At 37.7% G+C, this 26,541-nt stretch overlaps 2 protein-coding genes across 2 annotated transcripts; one reads left to right on the top strand and one right to left on the bottom strand.

Moving 5' to 3' along the window:
- Positions 1-8,882: 8,882 nt before the first annotated feature.
- LOC121296030 (transmembrane protein 231-like) lies at positions 8,883-14,294 on the bottom strand. The gene is made up of 7 exons (XM_041221171.1): positions 13,736-14,294; positions 13,430-13,596; positions 12,752-12,880; positions 11,615-11,758; positions 11,398-11,479; positions 10,590-10,695; positions 8,883-10,205 (listed from the first exon to the last, which is right to left on the bottom strand). Exons 1-7 carry the CDS (start codon positions 13,872-13,874, stop codon positions 10,043-10,045), a joined length of 930 nt encoding a protein of 309 aa, XP_041077105.1. The 5' UTR covers positions 13,875-14,294; the 3' UTR covers positions 8,883-10,042.
- Positions 14,295-16,694: 2,400 nt separating this feature from the next.
- Positions 16,695-26,309, top strand: LOC121296515 (gamma-aminobutyric acid receptor-associated protein-like 2). Its single transcript, XM_041222167.1, has 4 exons — positions 16,695-16,871; positions 21,657-21,712; positions 23,057-23,229; positions 24,973-26,309. The coding sequence occupies exons 1-4, from the start codon at positions 16,838-16,840 to the stop codon at positions 25,061-25,063; spliced, it is 354 nt and encodes a 117-aa protein (XP_041078101.1). The 5' UTR covers positions 16,695-16,837; the 3' UTR covers positions 25,064-26,309.
- The last annotated feature ends 232 nt before the right edge of the window (positions 26,310-26,541 follow it).

The raw sequence follows: 26,541 nt of genomic DNA, 5'->3' as shown, positions 1-26,541 counted from the left end.
ATTCCAATATTCTTTCCTGCAGCTGAAACCACTGTTCACGTCTAAATGTTCCCCCTCATATTTTTAATCCCTCACCCTTTTATGTTGCCTTTTTTATTGCTGTGACAACAGTTCTAACTTAGTTCAAACTGCAGACTAAAAAAAAAAGAATCAATCATAAATGTATATAAATTAATAAAGTACCGGTACATTATTAACGTATTCAAGTTAAATGGATGCAAAAACTACTTTAAGTTTCCAGTCACATACTGCACAGTTCACAGCTAAAGATTGAAAATATCATCAAATCGTTTACAATTAACTATAACAAATGCAGCCTTACTGTAAATATGTAACTCCACAGCACTATGCCTGTAACACTGACCATAGCACTGTGCCTGTAACACTGAGCACAGCACTGTACCTGTAACACTGAGCACAGCACTGTACCTGTAACACTGAGCACAGCACTGTGCCTGTAACACTGAGCACAGCACTGTGCCTGTAACACTGAGCACAGCACTGCACCTGTAACACTGAGCACAGCACTGCGCCTGTAACACTGAGCACAGCACTGCACCTGTAACACTGAGCACAGCACTGCGCCTGTAACACTGAGCACAGCACTGAGCCTGTAACACTGAGCGCAGCAGTGCGCCTGTAACACTGAGTACAGTACTGCACCTGTAACACTGGGCACAGCACTGTGTCTGTAACACTAAGAACTGCGCCTGTAACATTGAGCACAGCACTGCACCTGTAACACTGAGCACAGTACTGCACCTGTAACACTGAGCACAGCACTGTGTCTGTAACACTAAGAACTGTGCTTGTAACATTGAGCACAGCACTGCACCTGTAACACTGAGCACAGCACTGCGCCTGTAACACTGAGCACAGCACTGCACCTGTAACACTGAGCACAGCGCTGCGCCTGTAACACTGAGCACAGTACTGCACCTGTAACACTGAGCACAGCACTGCGCCTGTAACATTGAGCACAGCACTGCACCTGTAACACTGAGCACAGTACTGTGTCTGTAACACTAAGAACTGTGCCTGTAACACTGAGCACAGCACTGCACCTGTAACACTGAGCACAGCGCTGCACCTGTAACACTGAGCACAGTACTGCACCTGTAACACTGAGCACAGCACTGCGCCTGTAACACTGAGCACATCACTGCGCCTGTAGCATTGAGCACAGTACTGCACCTGTATCACTGGGCACAGCACTGTGTCTGTAACACTAAGAACTGTGCCTGTAACACTGAGCACAGCACTGCGCCTGTAACACTGAGCACAGCACTGCGCCTGTAACACTGAGCACAGCACTGCGCCTGTAACACTGAGCACTGCACCTGTAACACTGAGCACAGCACTGCGTCTGTAACACTGAACACAGCACTGCACCTGTAACACTGAGCACTGCACCTGTAACACTGAGCACAGCGCCTGTAACACTGAGCACAGCACTGCGCCTATAACACTGAGCACAGCACTGTGCCTGTAACATTGAGTACAGCACTGTGCCTGTAACACTGAGCACAGCACTGCGCCTGTAACACTGAGCACAGCACTGCGCCTGTAACACTGAGCACAGCACTGCACCTGTAACACTGAGCACAGCTCTGCGCCTGTAACATGGAGCACTGCACCTATAACACTGAGCACTGCACCTGTAACACTGAGCCTGTAACACTGAGTAGATCACTGTACCTGTAACACTAAACACAGTACTGCGCCTGTAACACTGAGCACAGCACTGCGCCTGTAACACTGAGCACGGCACTGCGCCTGTAACACTGAGCACAGCACTGCGCCTGTAACACTGAGCACAGCACTGCGCCTGTAACACTGAACACAGCACTGCGGCTGTAACACTGAGCACAGCACTGTGCCTACAACAATGAGCACTGCACCTGTGACACTGAGCACGGCACTGTATCTGATAGACTGAGTAAAGCACTGTGTCTGTAACACTTTGCCTTTAATGCACTTTAACTTGCACTTATCTGCTCCCTATTTTACTGTATTTAATCCTGCACTTAACCCCATCTGTAGTATTTTGTATTTCACCTGCACTCGTATCACCCCCATATCAAATCATGGTGGGTTTTGTATTTGCTCTTATTAGGACTGAAGTCATTGTATTTTTGTATCTTGCTCTTAATCGTACTGTAATTATTAATATGTATTTTTTGTATACAACTGTAAGTCGTCCTGGATAAGGGTGTCTGCTAAGAAATAATAATAATAAATAATAATAATAATAATAATAATAATAATAATAATAATAATAATAATAATAATAATAATAATAATAACAATAACTGGAACTGCCAGGCAGTTTTACGGCTCCCAAGTCCCAGTATCAGCGCCCATCTAAGCGTGTTTAGTTCCACAGAAGAACATTTTGAAATTTTTTTTTCAAAAATGCGTCACACAGCCATCTTGTTTAACACCAGTTTCTTAAAAGTCAGTTGTATTGCTACAGTGTCAAGGACGATGCTTGTGAAGTTTTGGGTTAGTCAAGTAAATCGTCTGTCAACTGAGGCAGTTTTAAATTTCAGATGTAAACGTACATCTGGTGGCCATCTTGTTTTATAAAACATAACCATTTTGACATATTTGTATTCCATTTTTACTGGGATAATAACTACCAAGTTTGGAGTTTGTTGGACAAGCAGTTTTTAAACAGCAGCAGTTTGTTGTTAGGGGCACGTTTCGATAAGATTTGTGGCAGCCATTTTGACATGAAAATTAACACAGCAGCTTCTGCTTCGCAAACTTGATGCGGGTTTGGGTGCTGATGATATATGCCAAGTTTCAGATCAATCACTTCACCGGTTCCCAAGAAAAAGATTTCGAAAGGGTTAATCAAAAAATGTGTCACGGCGCCAATTGCAAGAATGCAGAAGCACATTTTTTTCAGCATCAGACAGCCAATGTATCCAGCCTGTTACCTGCCAAGTCAGAACCTGATCAGTCACACAGCTTCGAAGCAGCAGCAGTTTAAAGTTTTGGGAAGAAAAAATAATAAATAAATAAATAAATAAATAAATAGAAATCTTAACAATAACAATAGGCTTCCTTAACAAAGGACTTTAAGGAATTACAGCCTTATTATGTACAGTTGGGTTACATTATTATTATTATTATTATTATTATGCTTCCTAGCCAAAGGCTGGGAAGCCTATTGTTATTGTTAAGAATTTATTTATTTTTTCTTCCCAAAACTTTAAACTGCTGCTTTGAAGCTGTGTGACTGGTCAGGTTCTGACTTGGCAGGTAACAAGCTGGATACACTGGCTGTCTGATTGTGGCAGAGCAAAGCTCTGCCATTTAGAAATTGGCAGGGATGGGGTTAATTTCCCCTACCTGCCTGGGTTTATTATGTTCAGGTGGCTGGGGTTGATTAGTTGATTAAATGATTAACTTAATTAACAATCAATCAGCGCCCACCCACCTGACATAAAAGAAGGCCTCTGATGCCCATTAAGGGAGGGAGTTGAGGAAGCAGGTTGGTGGTTTTTGGTTTGCTTGTATTTTTGAATTTTGTGAAGGCATTGTCCAGCTTGGAAACCTTATTTTTGTAAGTTTTGTTGTCTTTCTATTTGTGTTTAAAGATCTTTATTTTGCCCTTGTGCACTTTATTTTTGTGTTTATTTATAATAAATTTAGTATTTTTTTTGAACTGCAGTCTGTCTCTGGGCCTCTATCCACTCGCCAGCCTGCCACACTAATGCTAAAAAAATGTTGCTGTTGCGCCTTGCAATTGGCGCTATGATGGATTTTTTGATAAAACCTTTTGAAATCTTCTTGGGAACCGGGGAAACAATTGATCTGAAATTTGGCAACCATCATCAGCATCCAAACCCACATCAAGTTTGCGAAGTTGCTATGATACATTTTAATGTCAAAATGGTTGCCACAAATCTTATCGAAACGCGCCCCTAACAACAAACTGCTGCTGTTTGAAGTTTGTCCAACAAACTCCAAAATGTGGTAGTTATCGTCCCAGTAACAATGGAATACAAATGTCAAAAGGGTTGTTCTATAAAGCAAGATGGCTGGCAGATGTGTGTTTACATCTGAAATTTATAACTGCCTCAATTGACAAACAGTTTACTTGACTAACCCAAAACTTCACAATCATCATCCTTGACACTGTAGCGATACAACTGATGTTTAAGAAACTTGTGTTAACAAGATGGCTGCATGAAGCATTTTTGGGGGAAAAAAAAAAAAAAACTTTCAAAATGTTCTTCTGTGTAATAGTTGAAGTTGCTGATTTTAAACTTGGACACTGAGAACTAAACATGCTTAGATGGGTATTGATTGACTGGGGCTTGGGAGCAGTAAAACTGCTTGGTTAGTTGTTGTTGCTATTATTATTATTGGATAGCATGAAACTGAATCCTGTTCAAGTCAATACTGCAAAGGGACTTTCTGAAGAGGAATAATTAACAGGTAATTCGCAAGTAACAGGATTCTAAATGAAGGTGTATAAGAGCAGAACTAATCTGGAGTCAGGTTCGCGCTTTCATTCGGTCCGAAACTTGTCTCTCGGTTTACACAATAATCTGCACTTGGGAAAGACACCGGAGACTGGAACTCCCACAACTATGAAATGAGAATTAAAGAGACAATTGAGGTTAATACCTAATTGGGAACTGTGATTCTTTCATACCCAAGAACTTGAGAAAAACATAGCGAACAACACTGCATTCAAGAGTTACTGAATACTTATTGGATTACATTACTTCCATTAGCAAAATAGGTCTCGGGTGTGCAGTTTTAAAAGAAACACATTATAGCATATGTGTATCATCTCCTCGTAAACATACTAAAGTACCTTTAAAGAAATGTAATCACATTTTAATGACATGGTTAATGTAGAGTTGACCCCGAAGCATGGATCTGTTTGCTGAACAGTTAGCTGTTATTTTTTAAAGTAGTTACTATGTACTAATTAAACATTTACAACATTAAGTTAAAGAATCTCTATACTAACTGGGGGGGGGGGGGGGGGGGGGGACTCAATGTTTTTAAAAAATGACAATTTTGCTGGAGTACTTAGTAAAGCACAATCCAGGCAGAAACAATAGAACCCCCCTCCCGCTTAGTCTCACACAATATAGAGTAAGAAATGAAATCCAATGATAAAGTATCTCTTTAAAGATTAGCCACAAAGATGTGTTAAAGCAAATGTACAAGTGATAATTGAATATCCCTTAAAAATAAATGCTCATCAGTGCTATATAGACAACATCAATGGGAAATGAAACCTGAAACAGCCAATATTGGTTTACTAAAGACACAGGTTTAGTTACAGGACTCCTTGGGTGGTTTTGTTATTGGAAATTACCAACAGTCATTATACTATTTGTTTTGTTAAATCTGGTACCTTTTCAACCTGAACTCACTATTAAGGGAAAGATTGCCCTTCCTCCTGTATTAGAACCTTACTAGCCTAACCACAGTCACAGATCAACAGGATAGACTGCATTCCTGCTTCTTTGAATGCAGACCGCAAGTAGGCTAGGATTAAAGTGAGTGGTAGTTAGATCATGCCTTGCAACAAAATGAGAACACATGTTAAAAAATATGATAACATTTTTTTGTTCCTGGGTAAAAATGACTACAAAAGATTTAGAAGTGAGTAATTTTTTGAGATTTACAATTATACTGTATTTACAGTATAATCGTAAATCTCAAAAAACTACTCACTTCTAAATCTTTTGTAGTCATTTTTGTACTACTTTAGTATAAATACATGTTAATTTGGATTCATATGTTGTTTTTTTCTGACTTTATGTGAACGAAAAGACACACATTCGCCCGTTTTCCCATTGGAAATAGTGATATTTTGAAATATCACTGTCCTGGTCACAAAAGCAAAGTTTGTGGGGAATAATAGCCATTTTCTATACTTTTGAGGCATAAGCAATTAGGAAAGAACACTTACTACCCAGGAACAAAAATTGTGTTACATAGTGTAATAATTCTCTCCACATTCCTCCTTTTTCTTGCTGTGCTTATCCATCCCAATCAAATTGCTTTACTAATGGTCTTTATAATGTGCTCTTTTGTTAAAACTAAGAACTGGACTGAAAACAAGATTAGCTCATTCCCCAACTGCCTTTAAATTGCAGTGTTAAGCACTAACCTAATAGTTTTTGTAGTGTTCATGTTACTGTTTCTCATTAGTCACAGGCATCACTGATGTTATTTAAATGTTGGCTGTCTAAATATACTCTGCTGTTGCTTATTGAATAGACAGCTCCAATAGTGAAGAGATTCTATTCACTGTTTTGTAAAGTCAGAAAGGAGAGATGCATTTCCATAATATCCTGGCTTTGATTGCAAAAGCTGCTTTCAACATACAGGTAATGGACAAATGGAAATGGTCCATTACCTGTAATGGTAATGGAAACACCAATGTAAAGTCACTTAATAGGGCATTGGGCCACCAAATGTGTGGCCAGTACGGCCTGTATGCGCTGTTGAAGAATGGAATTCTGCAGGAGGGATGCGGCACCATTCTTCTACGAGAAAGTCAATTAACTCACGCCTGGTTGATGAAGGTGGAAAACGCTGTCTCAGGCGTCGTTCCAGAATATCCCATAAATGCTCGATTGGGTTCAGATCTGGTGACTGAGAAGGCCATGACATATGGATAACATCAGTGTCATGCTCATCAAACCACTGGGCGACCACGCGTGCTCTGTGGATGTGGGCACTGTCATCCTGGAAGACACCACTCCCCCGGCAGGAAAAAAATGCTGCAACATGGGGTGAAGATGATCAATCAGTACCATTAAGTAACAATTCACATTGACCTTGCCTTCTAAGGGAATGAGTGCACCCAAACCATACCATGAAAATGCACCCTACAACATTACGGAACCACCAGAACCCTTCACTGTTGGAACCAAGCACTCGGGGCTGTAGAGTTCTTTAGGTTGGCGCCACACGTGCACTCGTCCATTTGTCGAGAACACGGTGAAGGATGAGTCATCTGACCATATCACATTTCTCCACTGCTCGGTAGTCCATTGCCTGTGCTCTTTGCACCACTGTATTCGCAAACGTTCATTGCCAGGTGTGATGAGCGATTTGTGCACTGCAACCCGCTCTGTATCCCGCTCTGTGGTGTTCTCGGCAGACCGTTTTTGATGAAACTGGCTGCTCGCTCCCCAGGTTGAAATTTGCAGGCAATTGATCTGCAGTTGCTCGCCTATTTTCCCTTGCACTTCTAATTAATGCACGGATATCACGACCCTGGAGTATGCACTTCCGCCCACTGTTGGCCCTTTGCTGCTGATGTCACTCTTGTTTCATGACGACATCACCTTAGACATTGTTGCTCGTGAAACATCAGCAAGTTCAGTTGTCTTGGTCACTGATGCTCCTGCCAAACACGCCCCAACAATCACTCCTCTTTCAAAGTCATTGAGGTCTCCTCTTGCAGCCATGCTAGCTATAATTATAGGCAACCAGGCCTGTCTAGCATTTTTATACATGAGCCTAAGCATGCTGGATGTTATTTGCTTAATTAACGCATGAGCCACACCTGATGTCCCTCATTTACCCAGGTGTTTCCATTTTTTTGTCCACTACCTGTAAATACCACAGCAGTAAATGCACTCCGGTATAATCAGTGACCCAGATAGCTAATAACACTATCACAATGACTAACCTAATGTACTTCTGATACATCTGAAATTGTAATTGGGTACTCCCTAATCAAATCAAACCATTCAAAATCTACCTTGATCTAGTCTCAGACAGATGCAAACAAGCACCAGCCTTCCCCATTTGTACGTACTGGCTCCATTCTGGACCTGTGAAGATATGCAGACTCCTATTTTGGTATCTCTCAAATTAAGCTGTTGGCCAAGGATCTTACGTCAGCCAACTTTTAGTCTTCTTGTGGTCCAGGCAGGAGTCTAGTTTTAAGCTTTCCGGGCAGCTGTTCTGAAATAATATACTGGAATAGGAGACAGACAGTATAATATACTTTGGCACAGCTAAAGTACAAATACTGTCTGTGACGCAAACGTTTTTACAGTTCCTCCCTGTACTAACACGACTCTCTTTAATGCATGCCCCAATAACCTTCCATATGTACTAATTCACCCAGTTGAAACTGCATTGGGCAAAGTAGCACTGATATTCTAGATCTCTGCAGTGTATGGTGTCCTGTCAGCCGGTTACCAGTCAAGAATCTGTAACTATGTTTTGTTTTTTTTAAATATAGTATAGCTCGGTTATAATGCAGTATCTTATTTCAATTGGTATAACACGGTGCTTCCCTTCAGCACTTGTCCATGATGCTGGGAACTGAACCTAGACTCTTCTGATCTGCAGTCCTTAGCTCAAACCACAGTCAACTTCCTCAACCAGACAGCACTGGGATTAAGCATCTTAAAACCAGGGAGCTGTGCAGATTTTTCTCTCTGGCTGCAAGTCTGAAATGTGCACTCAAAAAACTGGTTGGCATTCTTCATAGAATGAGAGAAAACACTACTGGTTTCAGCAACACCAGAAAAACACCATGCAGACTAGACTTACATACATTTAGCAGGGAAACAGACGGGCGCCACATCAGTATGACCACAGAGACTTGGCATGCTTAATATTGCTGACAGACAAAGAACAAGGGAAAGGACAGCTCACAAGCTCAGCTATTAGTTTTAACCAGCCCTGTCGAAAAAAGGCCAAAGTAAAGTAAATGACTTCATTATTTTGAGAGACACATTTTATTAAAGAATACTAATAAAACAAATAAAAACACGCTATAGTTTATGGTCACAGTTCATTAATATGTATTACACATTGTTAATGTCTAAAAAAAAAAAAAAAAAAACAGGTCAACTGGATCTCAACCCTTTTACTTCCCTATGCCAAATTAAATGTGTTATGCCTGCAAACTTGATCCACTTTTTTCTTTTTTTTTTATCAAACTCTTAAATGAAAAAAAAACTGGTTCTTTCATATTTTTATTAACAAAAGTACAAAATTGTATGCAACAAAAATGCAGAACTCCATTTGTTTTTAAAAAATAAATTACAAATGACTTTTTATGATTAAATTTACAATGCACATTAGGAAAAAACAAATAACTTGTTTAGTCCCTGAATAGGCCTATTTATTAGGCTTGTGATTTCTTTGACAGGGAGGATGTACAGTTGTGTATCATGTTTTGAAAGCAGACAGCAAGCCTATACAGTAGTAGGTCTTCACCGCAAGATTTTAGAAATCTCAGTCATATAAATTATTAATAAAACTGGGGCCAAATGTTTCATACTCCAGAAAACCATCAGCAGCGTCAATCGTGTACAAAGATTTTTGATCCTTGTTAATTTAGTAACACTCATTTTCATTTTTACACAAAATGCAACAAACTGGTGTTCTCTGGAATAAAGTTAACCATGAAATCTTTTGTTTCACGTGGAAGCTACAGCATAGCAGCAAAGCAAACCTTTCCTTGAAGTATTTTTCCAGTTTAATTAATTTATTTAATTTTCAATATCTTTAAAATCTACATACTGTACACTGCCATCAGAATAAAAATACTGGTGTCTATTTATTTGATCGAAACAGACATGTACCTAAATATCATTAAAATAGGGCTTGTTCTTAAGACCAACATCTCTAACAGTGCTTGTAAAAATACAGTACTTAGTGTAATTTGTATTTAAAAGCATGTAAAATGTGTTTTAGTGATATAAATATCAAACTATGGACCTCTTTGTCTTTTTTAAACACTACAGTGTGACATTCTTGTGTCTCCAAAAAAAAGTTTTAAAAAATCTACAGTTCTATTTTGTGGAAGTTTGTGCAACTTTAACTTCTCTATCCAAGGATTTAACAAAAATATTACTTGTGTCTTATGATACATTTCGATTTCACAATCAAACAAAATATTTGCAGCTTGTGTAGAGTCAGTATTCAAAAAAAATGTTTCCAAGATGCAAACATAAGCAACTCTTCCTGCAAAACCGTATCAAATGATTTGAAGAGGCCACCCTTGGTTCTGTGGGTTGAGACAGATCTAGGACTGGTGCTGTTTGAATGGAGGGACTGCTATTGTGGGCAGAACCTGGTTCTGGAAAACAAAGATCTTGATCCTCTCAAAAACCCACAGGAAAATTAGCAAAACGCTGACGTACTGAACCCAGGCAAACTTAATCATTTCCCAAAAGCCAGGCTGATAAGTTTGCTGAAGTTAAGGAGAATTTTCAGCAACAGATAGCTAGTTAAATATAATCTTTCAGAATATTCTGAGACGTTTATCTGAGGTCATATACATTTTTGTATAAGTTGGTAAGCACTTTCATATTTAATATCTTTCACACGTTTGGTTTACATTGTACATGATGTGCTGGTTTAATAACATAATTATCTCTTAACACTGCACACCTCTATGGAGGTCTAGGGTCAAAACTTACCAAGACCAGGAACATATGCTTAATAATATAAAAACAGGTTTGCCTTTTCCAATGTCTGTTACCAAATACTTACTATTAATTTACCTTCATACGAACCCAGAAAAATGAAGGGTCATTTATTTATTAGATCTACATCTTAGTAAAGGATATGTAATGATCTCCACGGGGTATCTAATAATGGCATTTATTTGAAACGGGGTACCGGCAGCTCGAACCATCGTCCACACAGGATTTGGGTTTGACAGCAGCGTGGAAACTATAAAAAGACAAACAGATTGATATTTTGCATATATGAGAGAAGCAATGACTAGAGAAAAACTGAACAGTAAAACATTTAAGGAAGGTATGGATTTCAGGTTGCTGGACTCAGACCTATTTAGCGCTTTCTTATTTCAAAAAGCATTCAATTCATGCCTTATACATTATGAACATTCTTTATATAAAGGAAACTCAATCCCCTTTAATTTGTACAGCTGTCTCAATTCTAACAAAGAACAAATCGCAGCAGCACTGGATTGGACTGGATGCAATTTTACGCAGTGGTACATTTTAGGGATTTCATCATCTGTATTTGGCAAAATAAAACCAGTCATGCTTACAGCAGTGGAAAACAGGGCTCACCGTTTGTAATGGGTGAGCCCTGTAGAACATCTCACACATATTCCCAGGTGTGACCAGAGGAGTGATAATCAAGACCTTGAGATTAATGTTGTATTCCTCTTTTTAGCATAAGAAAATTCATTTATATGCGCTTTTTTTTATTATTGTACTGTAGATTCAAACTGCTGCTACTTGTACCCACGCAAGGAAGTGGTAAGGTACCAGGAAGCAGCAGTTCAACTGTTTCAATCTGAGTTCTCTCGTTTCCTGTGTAAGGCTGGTACACACCCTGTCACCTGCAAATGGTTTTGATCTATTTTTCTTTTAATTACCTTAAAAACAGAATACTGAGACTCACCATTTCTTTCTTGGTAAGTTCCAACGATGTTAGTAAGGTCATAGGCACTGGCAAATGGGCTGCTTCCATTAATAACAGAAACCTGGAAAATGTACGAATTAATTCAATATGTTAAGGAGTTAAGAAAACCCTTAGATACATTTCAACTAAGCTGAACTAAAATGAGGAACTTTTGATTCCAATGTTATATAAAGCAATCAGTAAATATGGCCCTCACATTGTATCTGGTATCGATTCCCCTGTGACTCAAAGGCTGTCTCTGCTGTAGCCTCAGATCCCCATTGATATAAAGCTGTGATCCAGGTACTGGAGAGGAGTGCTGAATGAATGCCATACACTGCATTACGAAGGTGGACATCCTCTGAAACACACATTCACTGGAAATGTTATCAGTGGGTTAAAAAAATAATAAACTGGCGTTACCATGAGAAACCTGAAGACTGTACGGTGTTTACCAGCTTCTGTTCCAATACTTCAAACTGAGTGGAATGTAACTATTACAAAACCTTATCTTTTCAGTGATCAGCAATTTCTTAATCTGAATCCCTAAATATCAGCTCTAGTTTTACTTTTCAGTTAACCTACTACTGTAAGTTGGATGATGTTTAAATTTCAGGAAGTAAAGCACAAAGAATAAATTATTTTGGCAATCTCTGTTTATTTTTAACTGAGCTTGTATGTCACTTGCAAACTGCTGTAAGTGGTAACAGGACCAAGACAATATGTTTACAATATATGAGTTTCAAAAACTGTAATGAATTTCAAATATTTACCATTCATTTAAGAACACAGTCCAGTGCTAAATCATGTACTATTATCAGCTGGCATTGTTAATTTGAAGACAAGTAATCTGAATTACAAGCAACTTTCTCCCAATTTGGAATTCTCGATTATTATTATTTTTCTCCTTCACCACGGTGATTCCCCACACAGCCCAGGGACTCTGGGCATAGGCGCCCTCAGAGCTCTAAGTGCTCGGTTAGTGGCAGAATAATGTGGGTCCTCCCCCGACAGGCGTCCGATGGTCGGAGACCTCTGGTTTCCGGTCAGGTCGTTAGATAGGTGGGGGGTTAGCAGTAACCGGACATCCCCAGCTGGACGTCTCGTCACTCCTCTGCAGAGCAGTGAGGAGAAACGTTTTAAGTGCCGGATCCACCCTCCCCACGCGGTCTTCGAGGGGTTCGGTTTTTCGACGTTCGCGGTTCGCGCGCGGCACGCGGCACGCGGTTCGCCGTTCGCCGGCACCCCCCCCCCTCCCACCCCCCCCCCCCCACACCCCCACACAGGGTGGCCAAGGTGCACAAGGTGATAACAAACTTTTAAGAAAACCATCCATTTAAGACTGTTTACTTACAAAAAGCTGGTATGAGAATGTGAGAATAAGCTGGACACTGTACACCTGTTCTGTGGACTGGAGTGGGAGTCCCAATGTGAGACTGAGCTGGTCAAACTTCCCATCCTGGTTCTGATCATCTTCTCTCACCTGTAACAAAAACAAATGAGCAAATGTTCAGTATACAAGTGACCTGCATCCTGAAAAAATACCTGCTTGTCATGTACTTTGTTGATTGATCCAACACAGAAACATATGGCCTATCCTTCAAAATCTATTACAGTACAGTTCTTAATTACGAACAAGCCTTAAATTAGTTAGCTGCACTTCAATGGATCTTAAGGGACAGAGCTGGGATCCTGCTATCTATCTTATAAATTATATAGCCATTATAATCATTTATTTGCAGGAGGGTCAATTTAATAACCAAGAAAATGAAAGGCTAAAATTTCCTGCAATGGAATAGTCTGGAAGAGACGAATTTGCCTTTCCCTTAACTAGGGTATAATGATTCATATTCATATGTACTCTGCTGTCTTGGGAAGCTTAACTTTTTGTGTCATGTATTTCATGCAAGGGAAAATAAAATGCTGAAACCAAATTATTTTATGTGTAGGCGTTTGTTTATTTGTTTTTTTCTTGTTTTTGTTTTTATTGATTAATGTTTGATGAATGCAAACAAAATGAGGTAAAACTTACTGATATTGAAGGTATTCTAAGGTTGTTTCCCTGCAGGTTATTGAAGTTCTGATATGTACTCCATGCAACGTAGTCTCCACTGGTACTAGTCGCTGCGATTAACAAAACCTGGTACTGAAATCGCACACTTGGCTGCTCCTCATAGGTGCTGAGTTTTAACCAGAAACCTAAAAAAAAACCCACAACTTAAAAACAGTTACACCTACCGTGTCTTACAATCATATTAACTGGCATTTAAATGCATTCTGGTTGAACAGAACGTACGATTGCATTTTACAAAAATAGACAAATCGCAGTATTTGTTACCTTGACTTCTGTAAGAAACCAACAAAGGTGGAATGTAGGTGAGCCCTAACACGATTAATAAAAACACCGTGGCTTTCGTGCAGATACTGGTTTTGTATCTTAATAAAGCAGGGTGGGAGTAAACCTCATATATGGCCATTTAATAAGGAGAGGTAAATCAAATTAACTAATAAAGATAGATAAAAAAAAAAAAAAAAAAAAAAAACAGCGTTAAGAGTTATTTTGTGACGCTTTTCGACACGACGTATTGATGTTTAAAAAATAAAAAATTCTAAAACAACTTTAGGGTAAATTAATAATAATAATAATGAAACGTTTCTAAAAGTAATCGTGTAGCAGGCCTTAAAAACATTTTAAAACAACGCGTTTTGTGTGAAAAAAATTAAATACACTAGAAATCGTTTCAAATTTTAATTATAGCACTGTTTAAATGCTTTCGAAACTCATTTTTAAATAATAGTTTTTTTGTGTTTTTGTTTCAAAGTTCGACATTCAAAATAATCCAAGCCGCTCCGTTTTTAGTTACTTCGTGTGGCTTGGCATCTCTCAGTTTCCATAGCCTCCACCTTCCCTAGCAACCAACGTTAGACTGTGAGTGACAGAAGCTTTGGTCCTATAAGAAATCACAGTCAAGGGGTTGCCTTAACAAATCAGGTTAAGAGCTTAATAGTCAACAGGAAGTAGACAAGCATGTTATTAGTAACAGGAAACAAAGCAGCTGTGAAGGGGTGTGGTAGTTTAACTGTCAAGCAGTTCTGTAAAGCATAGATGGAAAAGCACACATATTAAAATATTAAAATGTCAATATACCCCCGAGATCGCTGTGGCTCGATTGCCTGGTCGTGTGCTAGTCCGCAATCTCCGTATATTATTCAGCCAGGCAGTCATATGATCTAAAATGGGGCCTGCCTTCCCCTAGCTTGTAAATAATTGTTAGGTCCAGAGAGACTATAAAGTAAATTTTATTGTCAAAAAATGTAGTTAGGAGCATACAAGAGGACACAGAAACAATTTAAAAGGGGTGTTTATTAGCCTCAATATTATAATAATGAGCACAGTTGCATAAGGTAATATGCTGCTCTGGAATTGTTTAGAAGACAGTGAATATGATGTATTACAATGATGACCTGCTGTGTTTCATTTTAACACCGTTGTACAGAAATTTTAATTGCACCTATGTCTTACTGAATGTACACTATATATGTCTAGTATGGCACCGTTATAACCAGTCAAGTAAAATATACAATAGAGAAATGTCAGAATATCACAGTATTTGATACCACAATACACGGTGCAGGGTGTGGCAACCATCTAAGTACTGAAATACATCTTGCATAGTCCCTGTGAACTGTTCACTACCTGTATTCACTGTGTTGTGGTTGACCACTTTCAGCTGGCACAGCTTCATACAGCATGTAGACCGGTTTTGTAGTTAACAGCAGTCATTTAAGACACAGTGGTGCTTAATTGTAGCAAACTAAATACTTCCATAAATCATATCCATTTTACACTTCAATTTGCCACATAGATTTCCAATGTTACAGCAAAAACAGACTAGGTTAAAGGAAGTGTTTAACTGCTGTGCGTCCTTAGACGTTTCACCCCAGCAGTGCCTTTTGTGTCATGCTACTAGCTAAATGCATGTCAGCAAAAAGGGGGAAGCAGCTGACTGGTTATTGCAAGGCAGTGCAAGACAGTGTAAAAACATGGTTTGCAAACAGGGATTTATTTACTCTAGTGCAGTACCAGGTGTAATCTTTTAAAAGTAAAATGTTTGCTATAACACGTTGTTTCTTTCTTGTGCATTTATATATAATGGATGGCAGAGGAATGCATGGAATTATTTTGTTAGCTACAACTACTTAATATTGTTTCTTGATATTCCCTAATAAAGTGACCACAGCCTGTATAAACATGTGCTATTCATATCTATAGGGACAAATACTCTGGTTTTTAAAAAGCTGTCATAGCAATCAGTAGCCATTACTGCCAGACTCAGTACACTACTGAAATACTGAATCAGTCCAGGGGTTTAGTTGGCCTATCTGCATGCTGTTATGGGGTGAAACATGCCATTATTTAACCAGTAAGCTGTGAAATGTGGTATTCAACATACCCTGGTCAAACAAAAGTATAGAGGCTATAACAGTATGAATATGCTTGCAATTAACAAACTAGGGCAACTGAAATGCCATTGCAGTAAAAACCTACTTTCTAAAACAGGAGGTGTGCAAATAATCGAAATGACAACTGCAGGACTGTTTAAATGACTTTCCAAATTTAGAAACCACCTTAAATAAGATTTATTACAACCCATTTATCTTTAAATATATAACATAGATCACTGCACTCGTATTGCAAACAGAAAATACAGAGATGGTTAGTATTTTCCATGACAACAGGGCAGAATAGCACTGCGCAGAACAAGCCAGGTTAACTGGCTGTTTGGATAACCGAAGTGTCGCGGTTATTACGCTTTCTTTGTTGCCTAAACACAAACTCATAGGTCAGGGTGTAGTCGTGTTATGCAGCATTCATCAAAATACACATCCAGAAGGTCAGACTTTTGAAATACAAATTTGAAAAAGTACCAGTGGTGGTTTTAAAAACCCGCAGCACACATCTCCTATTCAAGATTAGGCTGATTGAAAAAAAAAAAAAGCGTGAAACAGAAATTAAAACCGCTTGAGTACAAAAAAATCCATACGATCTTTCAGTTCCTAGTAAAGGTGTCTACATTTAGAAACAGCAAGAGGTAACCTTATGGAATGAACTATTCCACAAAAGAGAAGGATTTAGCTTCCAAATGCTATACTACCACGATTCTCTGTTTGTATTTTAGTTTACAACACATTAGGCAGAATAAAGCTCTTAATTTCAGTACTAAGAACAGAGGCTGTTTTATTTTTCCAAAGCAGCCTCCCCCCGGTTACAGAGGCAATGTTTCACCCCATGGAGGTGACATCATAGCCTGGGTTGGACTCTGAAGCTGCAGCTTGTTTTTGGTACCTTGTTGATGTTTTAGTTTATCGCTTTTGTTTATAAGAAACAAAATAACAGTTCAAATTAATTGTTTTTTTAAAGAAACAAGAGTCTGCAAAAATGAAATGGATGTTTAAAGAAGACCATTCTCTTGGTAAGTAGTTTTTGCGGTTGATTTGTTACCGATTTGGTTTTGTTTCCTAGCGTTATGTATTTTTGACATCTCAAGGCCTATATAGTTTGGATGGCCCGTGTAGATTGTGTTTGTGTTTTTTTTTAACTTTTGTTTTCTATTCTGGGTATGGGGTGGACATGTTTGACATTGTATTACGTAACAATAACGTAGATGTATTGTTTTGTGTATTATAATGCTTACGTTCAATGCATTTTCAAAGTGCTGTTGCTATTCATCTCATGTATTCGTTCTATACATATTTCACACTATATACATAGTTTAGTTTTTAGAGATGTTCGTTGATATGAGGTTTCCATACCTGTACTGTGCATTACTGTCACGCCTAGTTTTTAAGGGAATACTAAATAGGCTATTGAATTATAGGCAGCATTTTAAAGGTAGTGTTATTTCCAATTTGTCACCTGTATTAGAAAGTCCAGTAAACATTAAAATGTTAGAATATTTCCTATGATACGACTTTAATTAGGTTATCTGAGGTTACAAATATCGAACATAGGATATCGTGTGTTCCGTATTGCACAGTGACGTTATAATTATAACATTAGTTTATGGTTCTATTTAATTTATATTCCAATCATTGGTCAACCTGTTAATGGAGGTCTCAATGTTGTTTTCTGAAATGTCTTGTTGATTAGTTAGTTGGCACAGAATGTTAATCAAACTGCTCCCACTCTTTTTAGATTTGGGCCAAAAAGTCGCTATTTATTGCTGTTAATAACACTCTGCATTCAACTTAACTCCCGTTTTGGAAATGATAAGGTTGCCAGGATGTTTTCAGCCTGGCCTTCTACAAGCCTGGACGAAATTAGAGCAAGCACAGCCCTTTTAAACGACATAGGCCTTTCAGTTAAATACCGTACCTACATATTAAACTAATAAGATGTTAACTGTTGTACAAATTCCATATAAGTAATCTATAATATTGTGTTTTATTTATTATATGAAGAAACTCTTTCAGTATGATTGTATTGCATTGTGGACCAAGTTTGATTTTAAAGGTTACAAACAAACAATATGAGAAGAGTTCATTTGTTTCAATAGAGAAGAAAGCAAGTTAAAGGCCTTTTATTGAAGTTTTTCAAGTTAGACATGCTCACAGTCAGAAAGACCGAGGACATTTACTGCAGGCAAAAAATAGCTTTTGAATGCTGTAAACAGACGTCCTTCATTATGCTGCCCTAAAATTGTATTCTTTAAAACATTTTAAAGGTTTTATTACCCCAGTAGTATTAACTGTCGAAACACAAGTTTGATATACAAGCACGCTCCCACTACTGAAATGCATGGAACAAGCAAGTGTTCCCCCAAATGTCTGCTATGCTGATAAAATATACAAATTGACAAAAAAATCCACCCCCACACCCATTGGCAGTCTGGCTGGACAAAATCTTTCAGATAGTCTGTTATTTTTTTTTTGCTGATACCCAAAATGAACAGCTGTATTCACACAAAGGGTCTTTTCAACTGCTATCTTTCACAGTTTCCTGAACTAGCAAAAATTATCCATCTTCAATTACCCTTCAAATGCAACTTGCTCAGTTTCAATAATTGGTATAGTACAGTAGCATACAGTGCATAAAGTAAATCTGATTAATACTTTAAATTGTATTGTATATTATAGATATCTGCAGCTTGGGGACACCAGAAAGAAAAATAGGGATCCATGAATTTGAGATGAGCAGAAATTGTATGTGTTGGAACCTTCTTTCGAGATACTTAGAGTAATTGAGTAACATTTATTGATGAGCTTAAGCAGACTGAAAAATCTAGGTTTTAAAGTCTGGTACAAATATTTTTTTTAAATATAGGGTAGTCCTATTATCATCAGCACAAGTTCTTGAGGGTATTAGGCTTTGGTGACCTAGTTAGTATGCTTCAGTTTTGTCTGATTTGGTTGGGCTAATATAGTGTAGGACGGCAAACATCTGTTTATGTGGAGTAATATCAGAGTAGAAGTGAGTCTGTTTATGGCCTGCAAAGGCCATATTTTTTGTATTATTATTATTTTTATTATTATTTAGCAAACGCTTTCATCCAAAGCAGCTTACAGAAATGAAACAAAATATAACAATATATAAATTAGTCTTAACTTGAAAAAATAAAACAAAAAAAATAGATAGAGAGAAATGACAAACACCCAAGAACAGCCCCAAAACAGCCCATGTCTTTTCCCGATTTTCTTGCACGATTACCGCACGTGCTGCCGCTCACACCGGCAGGGAAGATGAATCCGTAGCAGTTCTGAATTGGAGGCAGTAGAAACAGGTGTGTGATGGAGACATGTGAAAGCAATAAAGTCCATATAACCCGTGCACAGATGCTTGCAGTCCTATTAATCTATTATATATTTCTTTATTATTGATATGTATTTAGTCCATTGTCAATTTCACTGAAAAGAGGGAAATGTTTTTGAATGGCTTGGTTAAGCAACCAAATGGAAGGTCCCCACTTTGAATGGACTTTGCAGTTGAATGGAATCCTGAGAGGCATCTCAGGTATGATTCTTTTTTTTAAAGTAGGCGATGTCCATTGTGCTGACATAGAGAATACAGCAAGGTGAAAACTGAAAGTGGCACAGCTGTTGTCATGAAGAGTTTTTCTGTGATGTGTCCTGGAATACAGAAGGTGAAACGTACGGTCTGATTGGCTGAAAGATCCAGAGGCATCTATAATGAAGGCTTTATGTTCAGACCTCCTTGCTAAAATCCATGTACGATTAATGTAAGGAACTGTAAACAAATTTGGTCGATTGGACCTACATTTATAGTATGCAAAATAACTTGTAACAGACAATTCATGCAAAGTTTCATATACAGGGAAAAGTGGATATCAGAAGCTAATATTCATTTAGAGAGTATTCATGTTCAATAAAAAAAGTACTTTTTCATTTAACAGTATTTCAAATTGTGCACATATATATATATGTATGTACATATATATAGCACAAGGGTGTACTGATACTGTAACTTAGAGATGGCTTCGTGATACAGTATGTTTTGGTTACCTCTACATGTTAACACTAGCAGTAAAAACAATACGCATTTCTAAACGTGGATTGTCATTGGTTGCTTACCTGTTTTAAGACTCTACAGCCTTTTTCCTTTTACCTGTAAAAGTGATTTCAAAAATCTAAATTTCAGTGAACGAGGCAATGTGTAAAGAATAACTGTTCCCCGCTATACCAGTGAGGCCTACATTTCTTTTAATGGCCCTTGCTGCTGAGTGAGCACTATAGCTTTTAACTGGTGCATGTGCTAAGTGGAAAGACTGTCTACATAATGGCTAGTAGGCCACTTAAAATATTATTATCCAGCTGATATGCTTCCTGTATTTAAAAAATATATATATATATATATAGGATCCTTCCTCCAAAACCAAAATGTCAACGGAAGAATGCACTATTTCCAAATACAATGCAACCGTCACGTAACCACCCTGATCAGTTAACCGCCTTGGTAAATAAATAAATAAATATTAAAAGTAGGCTACAAGAGTAATGACATTGGCAGCAAATGCAGCTTCCACTATGGAAACAGAAATTAAGAGTTATAGCAGTCAGCCTTTTGGTGCGTTCCTCTTTAGAGAGGCGGGTTGTGTGGGTGTGTCAGTCAGCTGCATGCAACACGTCGAAAGATGGAGCGCATGCTTTCAGACGTTGGCAGCGTGTTGTTGTAGCTTTTAAATGCATTTCAATTAAACAAAGCAAGCTTCATAAACACAATACTTACCGGCCGTTTGTTTAAAATAGCCGAAGCACTGTTCAAACTGAGCTGCTTATTGGCTGTTGGCAGTATCAAGAAAGAGTGCAAAGTACCGTGACAGAGATATTAAGAAAGGAGAACCAGGGAGGCAGGGACTTCTAGAGTTAAGAAAGAAGCCATCAGTTGCAGGTTACTGTACATTTACCATTTATTTTGTACTTTTGGTTTTTTTAAAGCTTTGGTTGGAGGTGGCTTATAGCAAACCGCATAGCAAATACACAATTTGTAGCCTAATTAATCTCGTTCACTCACCTATTTATGGATGTGTAAATGCTTTTTATGTAGAATTTCGCAAATCCGACTTCCACATATCCGCCTATACCAAAGTCCACAGGGGGTCGGATATGTGACGTTGTACTGTACTGCCATCTAGAAAAGCCCCATCAAGGAAACTATAACATGAGAACAGGCATAACTATGACATCGTAATGTCACAGAGTGTCGAGCTCGCACTCATAATGTCAATGACAAAGAATTCTAAACATTTAATCCACAACATAGCCTACAAAAACAGATTAAATGCCCTAATATAAGGTTTTCATCTGTTTTTTTAATTTAGATTTAATTACTTTTAATATGTTTTGGTGCTTACCTCTGATTAACTTGAGAGTACTTTATCTTTTACTCTTTGTAAAACAGATCCTAACACAGCAAAGAGTTGACGAGAAATACACTGGACTTGATTAGGTAGCCACTGAAAACTTCGAACCATACATTTATAAGACATGGCTTTCGAGTCTGCCAGCCATACTTACACAATACAAAGTAGTGTTGGTACTTATAATAGACACAGAGGTGACTATGTAGACACTAAGTGAGGAAGATTGGAAAATAAGAAAACTTTAATTGAAGGAGTCAAATTCTGGAGTACATTGCTTAAAGTTTTGTTAATAGGGCCATATAATACTCTTATGTCCTACATTAAAAACACACACATATACACACACTGAATTCATTTATAACTTATTTTTTTCATTTACAGAACACCGATGTGTCGAGTCGGCAAAAATCAGAGCCAAATACCCAGACAGGGTTCCGGTGAGTATCTGTACTGGAACGGAGGATGATTTCCTGTGGTTTGTGTGATTTGAAAGCAAGAGTCAGAAAGCACAGTACCAGAAGGAACTGTGTAGTTCTAAAGAAGTCTGTATGGCCCATCCCCAGATAATCTTGTCCTGCTGTTGCTTCCAGGTGCCCGAGTCCGTGTTTAGTGGAGGAGTTGCATATGAATCGGGTGTTGGGTAGCTGGATAGATCTGGCGCTTTTCTAAATTCCATGTAGCAGCAAGCACCTTGGGACCAGCTTCCAGTGCACTTTGATCTCCTTTTTAAACTTCATCTCTGTGCTGTCAGTAGGAATACTTCCAATTATCGTAAAAAAAAAAAAAAAATCTTTTTTCTGGTTAATTCTGGTTAACTTTACTTTTTCTTTTTCTTTGGTACTTCTTGTGGTCCTGAAAGAGAAGGAGCAATGGCAGACTTACAGGCACAGTGTGCTGTGAATGAGAGATGATTATCTGTGGTGGGGGTTGTATGTTACTAACATACTTGTTACAGTTGAAATTGACCTAAAGGTGGTCACTGTACTAATTCTAAGACATTGCCACTTTATATCTAGACCCCAGTCCTGTAACTATTACTGCTCTACATGAAATTTTTTTTTTGACAATTTCAAAGTTAGGCTTTCAATTCTGTGGGAGTGTATGGGCAGACACCTATCATTTGAAACAAACTTTTTTTGGTGTTTTTATGGGCTGTCACCTGGAGGTCATATGACATTTAGCAAGTCAGTTTTATTCACAATGGGCAAGGAATCAGATAGGACAGACTGATACAAGACTGATCATTGGTGCATGGTTGGCACCTGTTGCTGCATCCAACACTGCGTGAGGAACATTCTCAATTGGAGAACAGACTTTATTGCAGGTAATCTTTGAGGGATGGTTACATACCCCTCAGGAACAATGAAAACACAATGCAGAGTCATCACTTTGAGTCTGGAATCCTGGCTACCCACGGTGGCTCTTATACTTCATTTTTCTGTCCAACCCCTGTATGTGACTAGTCCGTCAGCTGCAAGTCTGAGACAATATAGGAAACCATGTCCAAGATAACTTTTTATGCAAGAATCCTTGTGTGTTGGTTTGCATGAAAACATCATTTTTTTAAATATAAAACATCAGCCGGCACTTGATAATCTGAACACAAAGTTAGACCTGATGCAGACTTTGTTTTAAAGTAATCAAATACAAGAAACCTGTAAGCTCTTATTTCATTTCAGCAAGACTAAAATCACTTCCTTACAAAATCTGCTCTACCGCCCAACACATTTCGTTTGGGATTTCTTCTGCAATGTAAAGCTCTTTACCATTGTGTGTTTTAGGTGATTGTGGAGAAAGTGTCCGGCTCGCAGATCGTTGATATTGACAAGCGAAAGTACCTGGTGCCCTCTGACATCACAGTAGCTCAGTTCATGTGGATCATCAGAAAACGCATCCAGCTGCCCTCAGAAAAAGCGATTTTCCTGTTTGTAGACAAAACTGTTCCTCAGTCCAGGTAAGAAAGACACAAACTCCCAGTGTATCTGATACCGACGCAGACTTAGTTCTGCAATGTGGTTATCAAAAGGAAGAAAACACTTCTGTGTCATCATGAAAAAAACAAAATATGAATTTTCAGTCTGCATTGCTTTTCAGAGCACACTGAATACAGTCAGGTAGTTGCCCATCACAGAAGCAGTCATCCATTGTTCTCTTTAAAAGGGATTAAGATTGCAAATGACGTAAATATTAATATCGGAGCAATATATACAAAGCTGTCACCAAGTTGTAAATCATTTAATTCTTTTAAAGAAAAGACCCAGGCAGATCATTGTTAAAAGGCAGTCTGTCACATTTCCCAAGCAGTACTGCTAAGTAGTCTACTGATCATAGATGCACCTGATTTGCATTTCTCAATTAAAAGAAGCTGAGACTGAACTCCCAATGAATTCCTCTACAGATTTACAACTCTCTCCATTTATATTAAGCTCTATATTTGGCACAAAGAATGAAAAGCTCCTTGTTTGCTGTATCGCATACATTATGCCATCAAAAATTCTCAAAACAGTACCCAAAGCAGAATGCATTGTGGGGGCTGTAGTTCAATAACAGACAAGTACTGTAAAGTAGATAAAAAAAAAAAAAAAAAAAAAAAAAAAAAGAAAGAATATGGCTGGGAAGAATACAGTAATTAACAATAGGTTAATTTCAACAAACCACAGAAATGAGCTGGAGATCCATTATTTAGATTGTCAGTTGCCTAAGGACGTACACCTAAAATGCTATTATATTATATATATCCACATAAAGAAGGTGCAGTCAAGTGTAATACTTTTGTTTTACTGATTTATAATCTAATCCAATTTAGAGTGTATCAGTATTGATCCAAAAGTGGTATGCCAGTAAAGAACGATATTTAATCCAGGACCAATACATTGAAACATTGGCATAGTGCCACTTTAGGTCTGTTCCAAATATAGGTTCTATTCAGTTTGATCAAAACAGCAGTGGCTTTAAATATGTTCAGATCCATTCTGTTTTACATACTTTTCAAAACTAAGAGACTCTCATGCACTATTATCAGAACTTTGATAAACAGAAGACCAAAGTAGATTATCAAATTGCGAAGCTATATAGATCTGCTGTTATTAGATCAAATAGTTTATTTTTAGATTACCTGGGTTATGTGTGTCCTGAATAATTTGGCATATATTCATTTTTGTAGTTATATATATATATATATATATATATATACTTTCCACCCCAGAACTATCGATCTGTCATTATATATATTTCTGAAACAAGTTTCTGAAAACCTTGTGATTTGGGTGACAGCTTAGTAAAACTTGTTACCACCTTCTTTGATACAAACTTTACAAGTACAAAAGTGGTGATGCCAACGTCACTTGGCTTTCATGGAACCTTGATTTTGTGCCATTAGCAATGATCAAAATGACCAAGGGTTAGAATCACTAAGCATTTTTTCCAAGGTTGCATCAAAATGAAAAACTTTATTTTATTTTTAAATGGAACTAGAAATAAATAACCCAGTATGTAAATGTGTGTTGGTTTTGTAACATAACGAGTGTATGCTTAGTGAATCGGGTCAATTGCACTGGGTGGGTTGCCTAGATTATTGAATCATTGAAAAGTTGCGCTACACTAGATCCATTAAGGGTAGAATTTGTGTAGTGTGTTAATTTGAGTGCTTTTCTTTATTTAAAAAAAAAACTAAAAACATTTGTTTCTCTTCCTCTAGCTTGACAATGGGACAGCTGTACGAAAAAGAGAAAGATGAAGATGGATTTTTGTATGTGGCTTACAGCGGAGAAAACACATTTGGCTTTTAAACGTTTAAGTTTGGCTAACCCTCTCGTCACTCTCTCGCCGAGAAGCTCGATTGTACTAGAGCTATACTGCCGTTTTGAGCGCTACATTAATCGTATTATGGATGCATTTGTAACTCTTATGCTATCCCGTATTGTATTTAAGCTGTATACATCATTAGATTGTAAAATTAAATTTTTTTCTGTCCTTCTGGCTGTGAATTGTTTTGCTAGCTGTATTTTATCAGAATTGCTTGCTGTTTTTTTTTTGTTTCATTTCTTTAGAAAATATATTTAAAATAAGTTTAAGTATTTCGAACGGTAAGGTAGCTGGATGACCTAACCAATAAAAAACAGAAAAGAAAACTTGCTTTACTGAACTGCTTATCTGGTTTTAAAATGTATGAAGGTCATTACATTTAAGGGATTTAATACAAGAATTGTTGGTGAGTCATGGAGGGTCTAGAAATAATGCTTAAAGTCAATTCATGTTTAAAGCTTTTGCAGCCTCTTAATTTATATATATAGTGGCGTACCTGAGCACTCTTAACTCTCTATTAATTCTGCTGCCCATTTCTCCGGGGGGTGATATATTACCCCCCTTATTAAACTAATTAAATGCACTTGTACAATACATTGCTGCTTAAAGTTTGAGTGGTGATGACCTATACCACTATTAAATGTTATCTGCATGCTACAGTACATACTAGCTATGCCAAATCGATTATGGCACCTTTGCTATTCCTCTGAAGTAGAATACAATATATTGTATGTTAATGATTGGATTACATATTAGGTATTTGGAGTTGAAGGCACATTCAGTTCATTTTCTCCATTTCTGATCTCTTTTGAAGAGTAAAAATGTTAATCCGATTTGAAACAGTGCTGCAAATGGGAAGGAGACACAGTAAAGAATACTATTTTTTATCATCCTATATAAATAAGTGTACACCTCTATACAGCAGGATACATATTTTTCTGTAGATTGCAATTTTTTTTATTTAACATTACTGGTATGATATTTATTTGATTATGTTTATATTTAAATATTAGTTATTTTATGGCAAAGCTTAAAAAATAAGTGGCATTTGCACACCTTACAAAATATGTTACTGAACCGATCCTGTTTCATATTGTGGCTGCACTCTGATACATATGACATAACTGTTGATAATACTGTTGCATCACATGAAAATCTGCATTGGAAAATGTAGTTTTTGTATAGCCCTCTGTCCAAATATTGTAATAAAAAAAGTATATTTAACAATCATGGCTGTTTTAGTGTCACTGATTTTGTGTTAATGTTTTTCTGCTCTTATCTAACTGCATAACAGCACAGTAATCAACGGAGCTGTTAATCATGGTGCTTAGATTTTTGCAAGTTCAGACAACACAGCTTACACGAATGGGTTAATATTGTTGTCCTATTTGATTAGTTCATGAAACCTGGCATCACGTTTATATCCCTGCTTAGTTCCACATGGCTGACAGATGAAACCCTG

Source organism: Polyodon spathula, chromosome 21 (assembly GCF_017654505.1).
Source record: "Polyodon spathula isolate WHYD16114869_AA chromosome 21, ASM1765450v1, whole genome shotgun sequence".
NCBI classification, from domain to species: domain Eukaryota; kingdom Metazoa; phylum Chordata; class Actinopteri; order Acipenseriformes; family Polyodontidae; genus Polyodon; species Polyodon spathula.
Note: the sequence above shows the minus strand (reverse complement) of the source record. Positions and strands in the feature narration are given on the sequence as shown.

What these genes read in the sequence shown, in the direction of transcription:
- LOC121296030 (XM_041221171.1), bottom strand. Translation starts at nt 13,874, where the DNA reads ATGGCCATATATGAGGTTTACTCCCACCCTGCTTTATTAAGATACAAA. An exon ending in GGTTTCTTACAGAAGTCAAG is followed by an intron (nt 13,597 to 13,735) that starts GTAACAAATACT and finishes GTTTTTTTTTAG; the next exon opens with GTTTCTGGTTAAAACTCAGC. An exon ending in TTAGAATACCTTCAATATCA is followed by an intron (nt 12,881 to 13,429) that starts GTAAGTTTTACC and finishes TTTTTGTTACAG; the next exon opens with GTGAGAGAAGATGATCAGAA.
- LOC121296515 (XM_041222167.1), top strand. Translation starts at nt 16,838, where the DNA reads ATGAAATGGATGTTTAAAGAAGACCATTCTCTTG. An exon ending in TAAAGAAGACCATTCTCTTG is followed by an intron (nt 16,872 to 21,656) that starts GTAAGTAGTTTT and finishes TTTCATTTACAG; the next exon opens with AACACCGATGTGTCGAGTCG. An exon ending in AAAACTGTTCCTCAGTCCAG is followed by an intron (nt 23,230 to 24,972) that starts GTAAGAAAGACA and finishes CTCTTCCTCTAG; the next exon opens with CTTGACAATGGGACAGCTGT.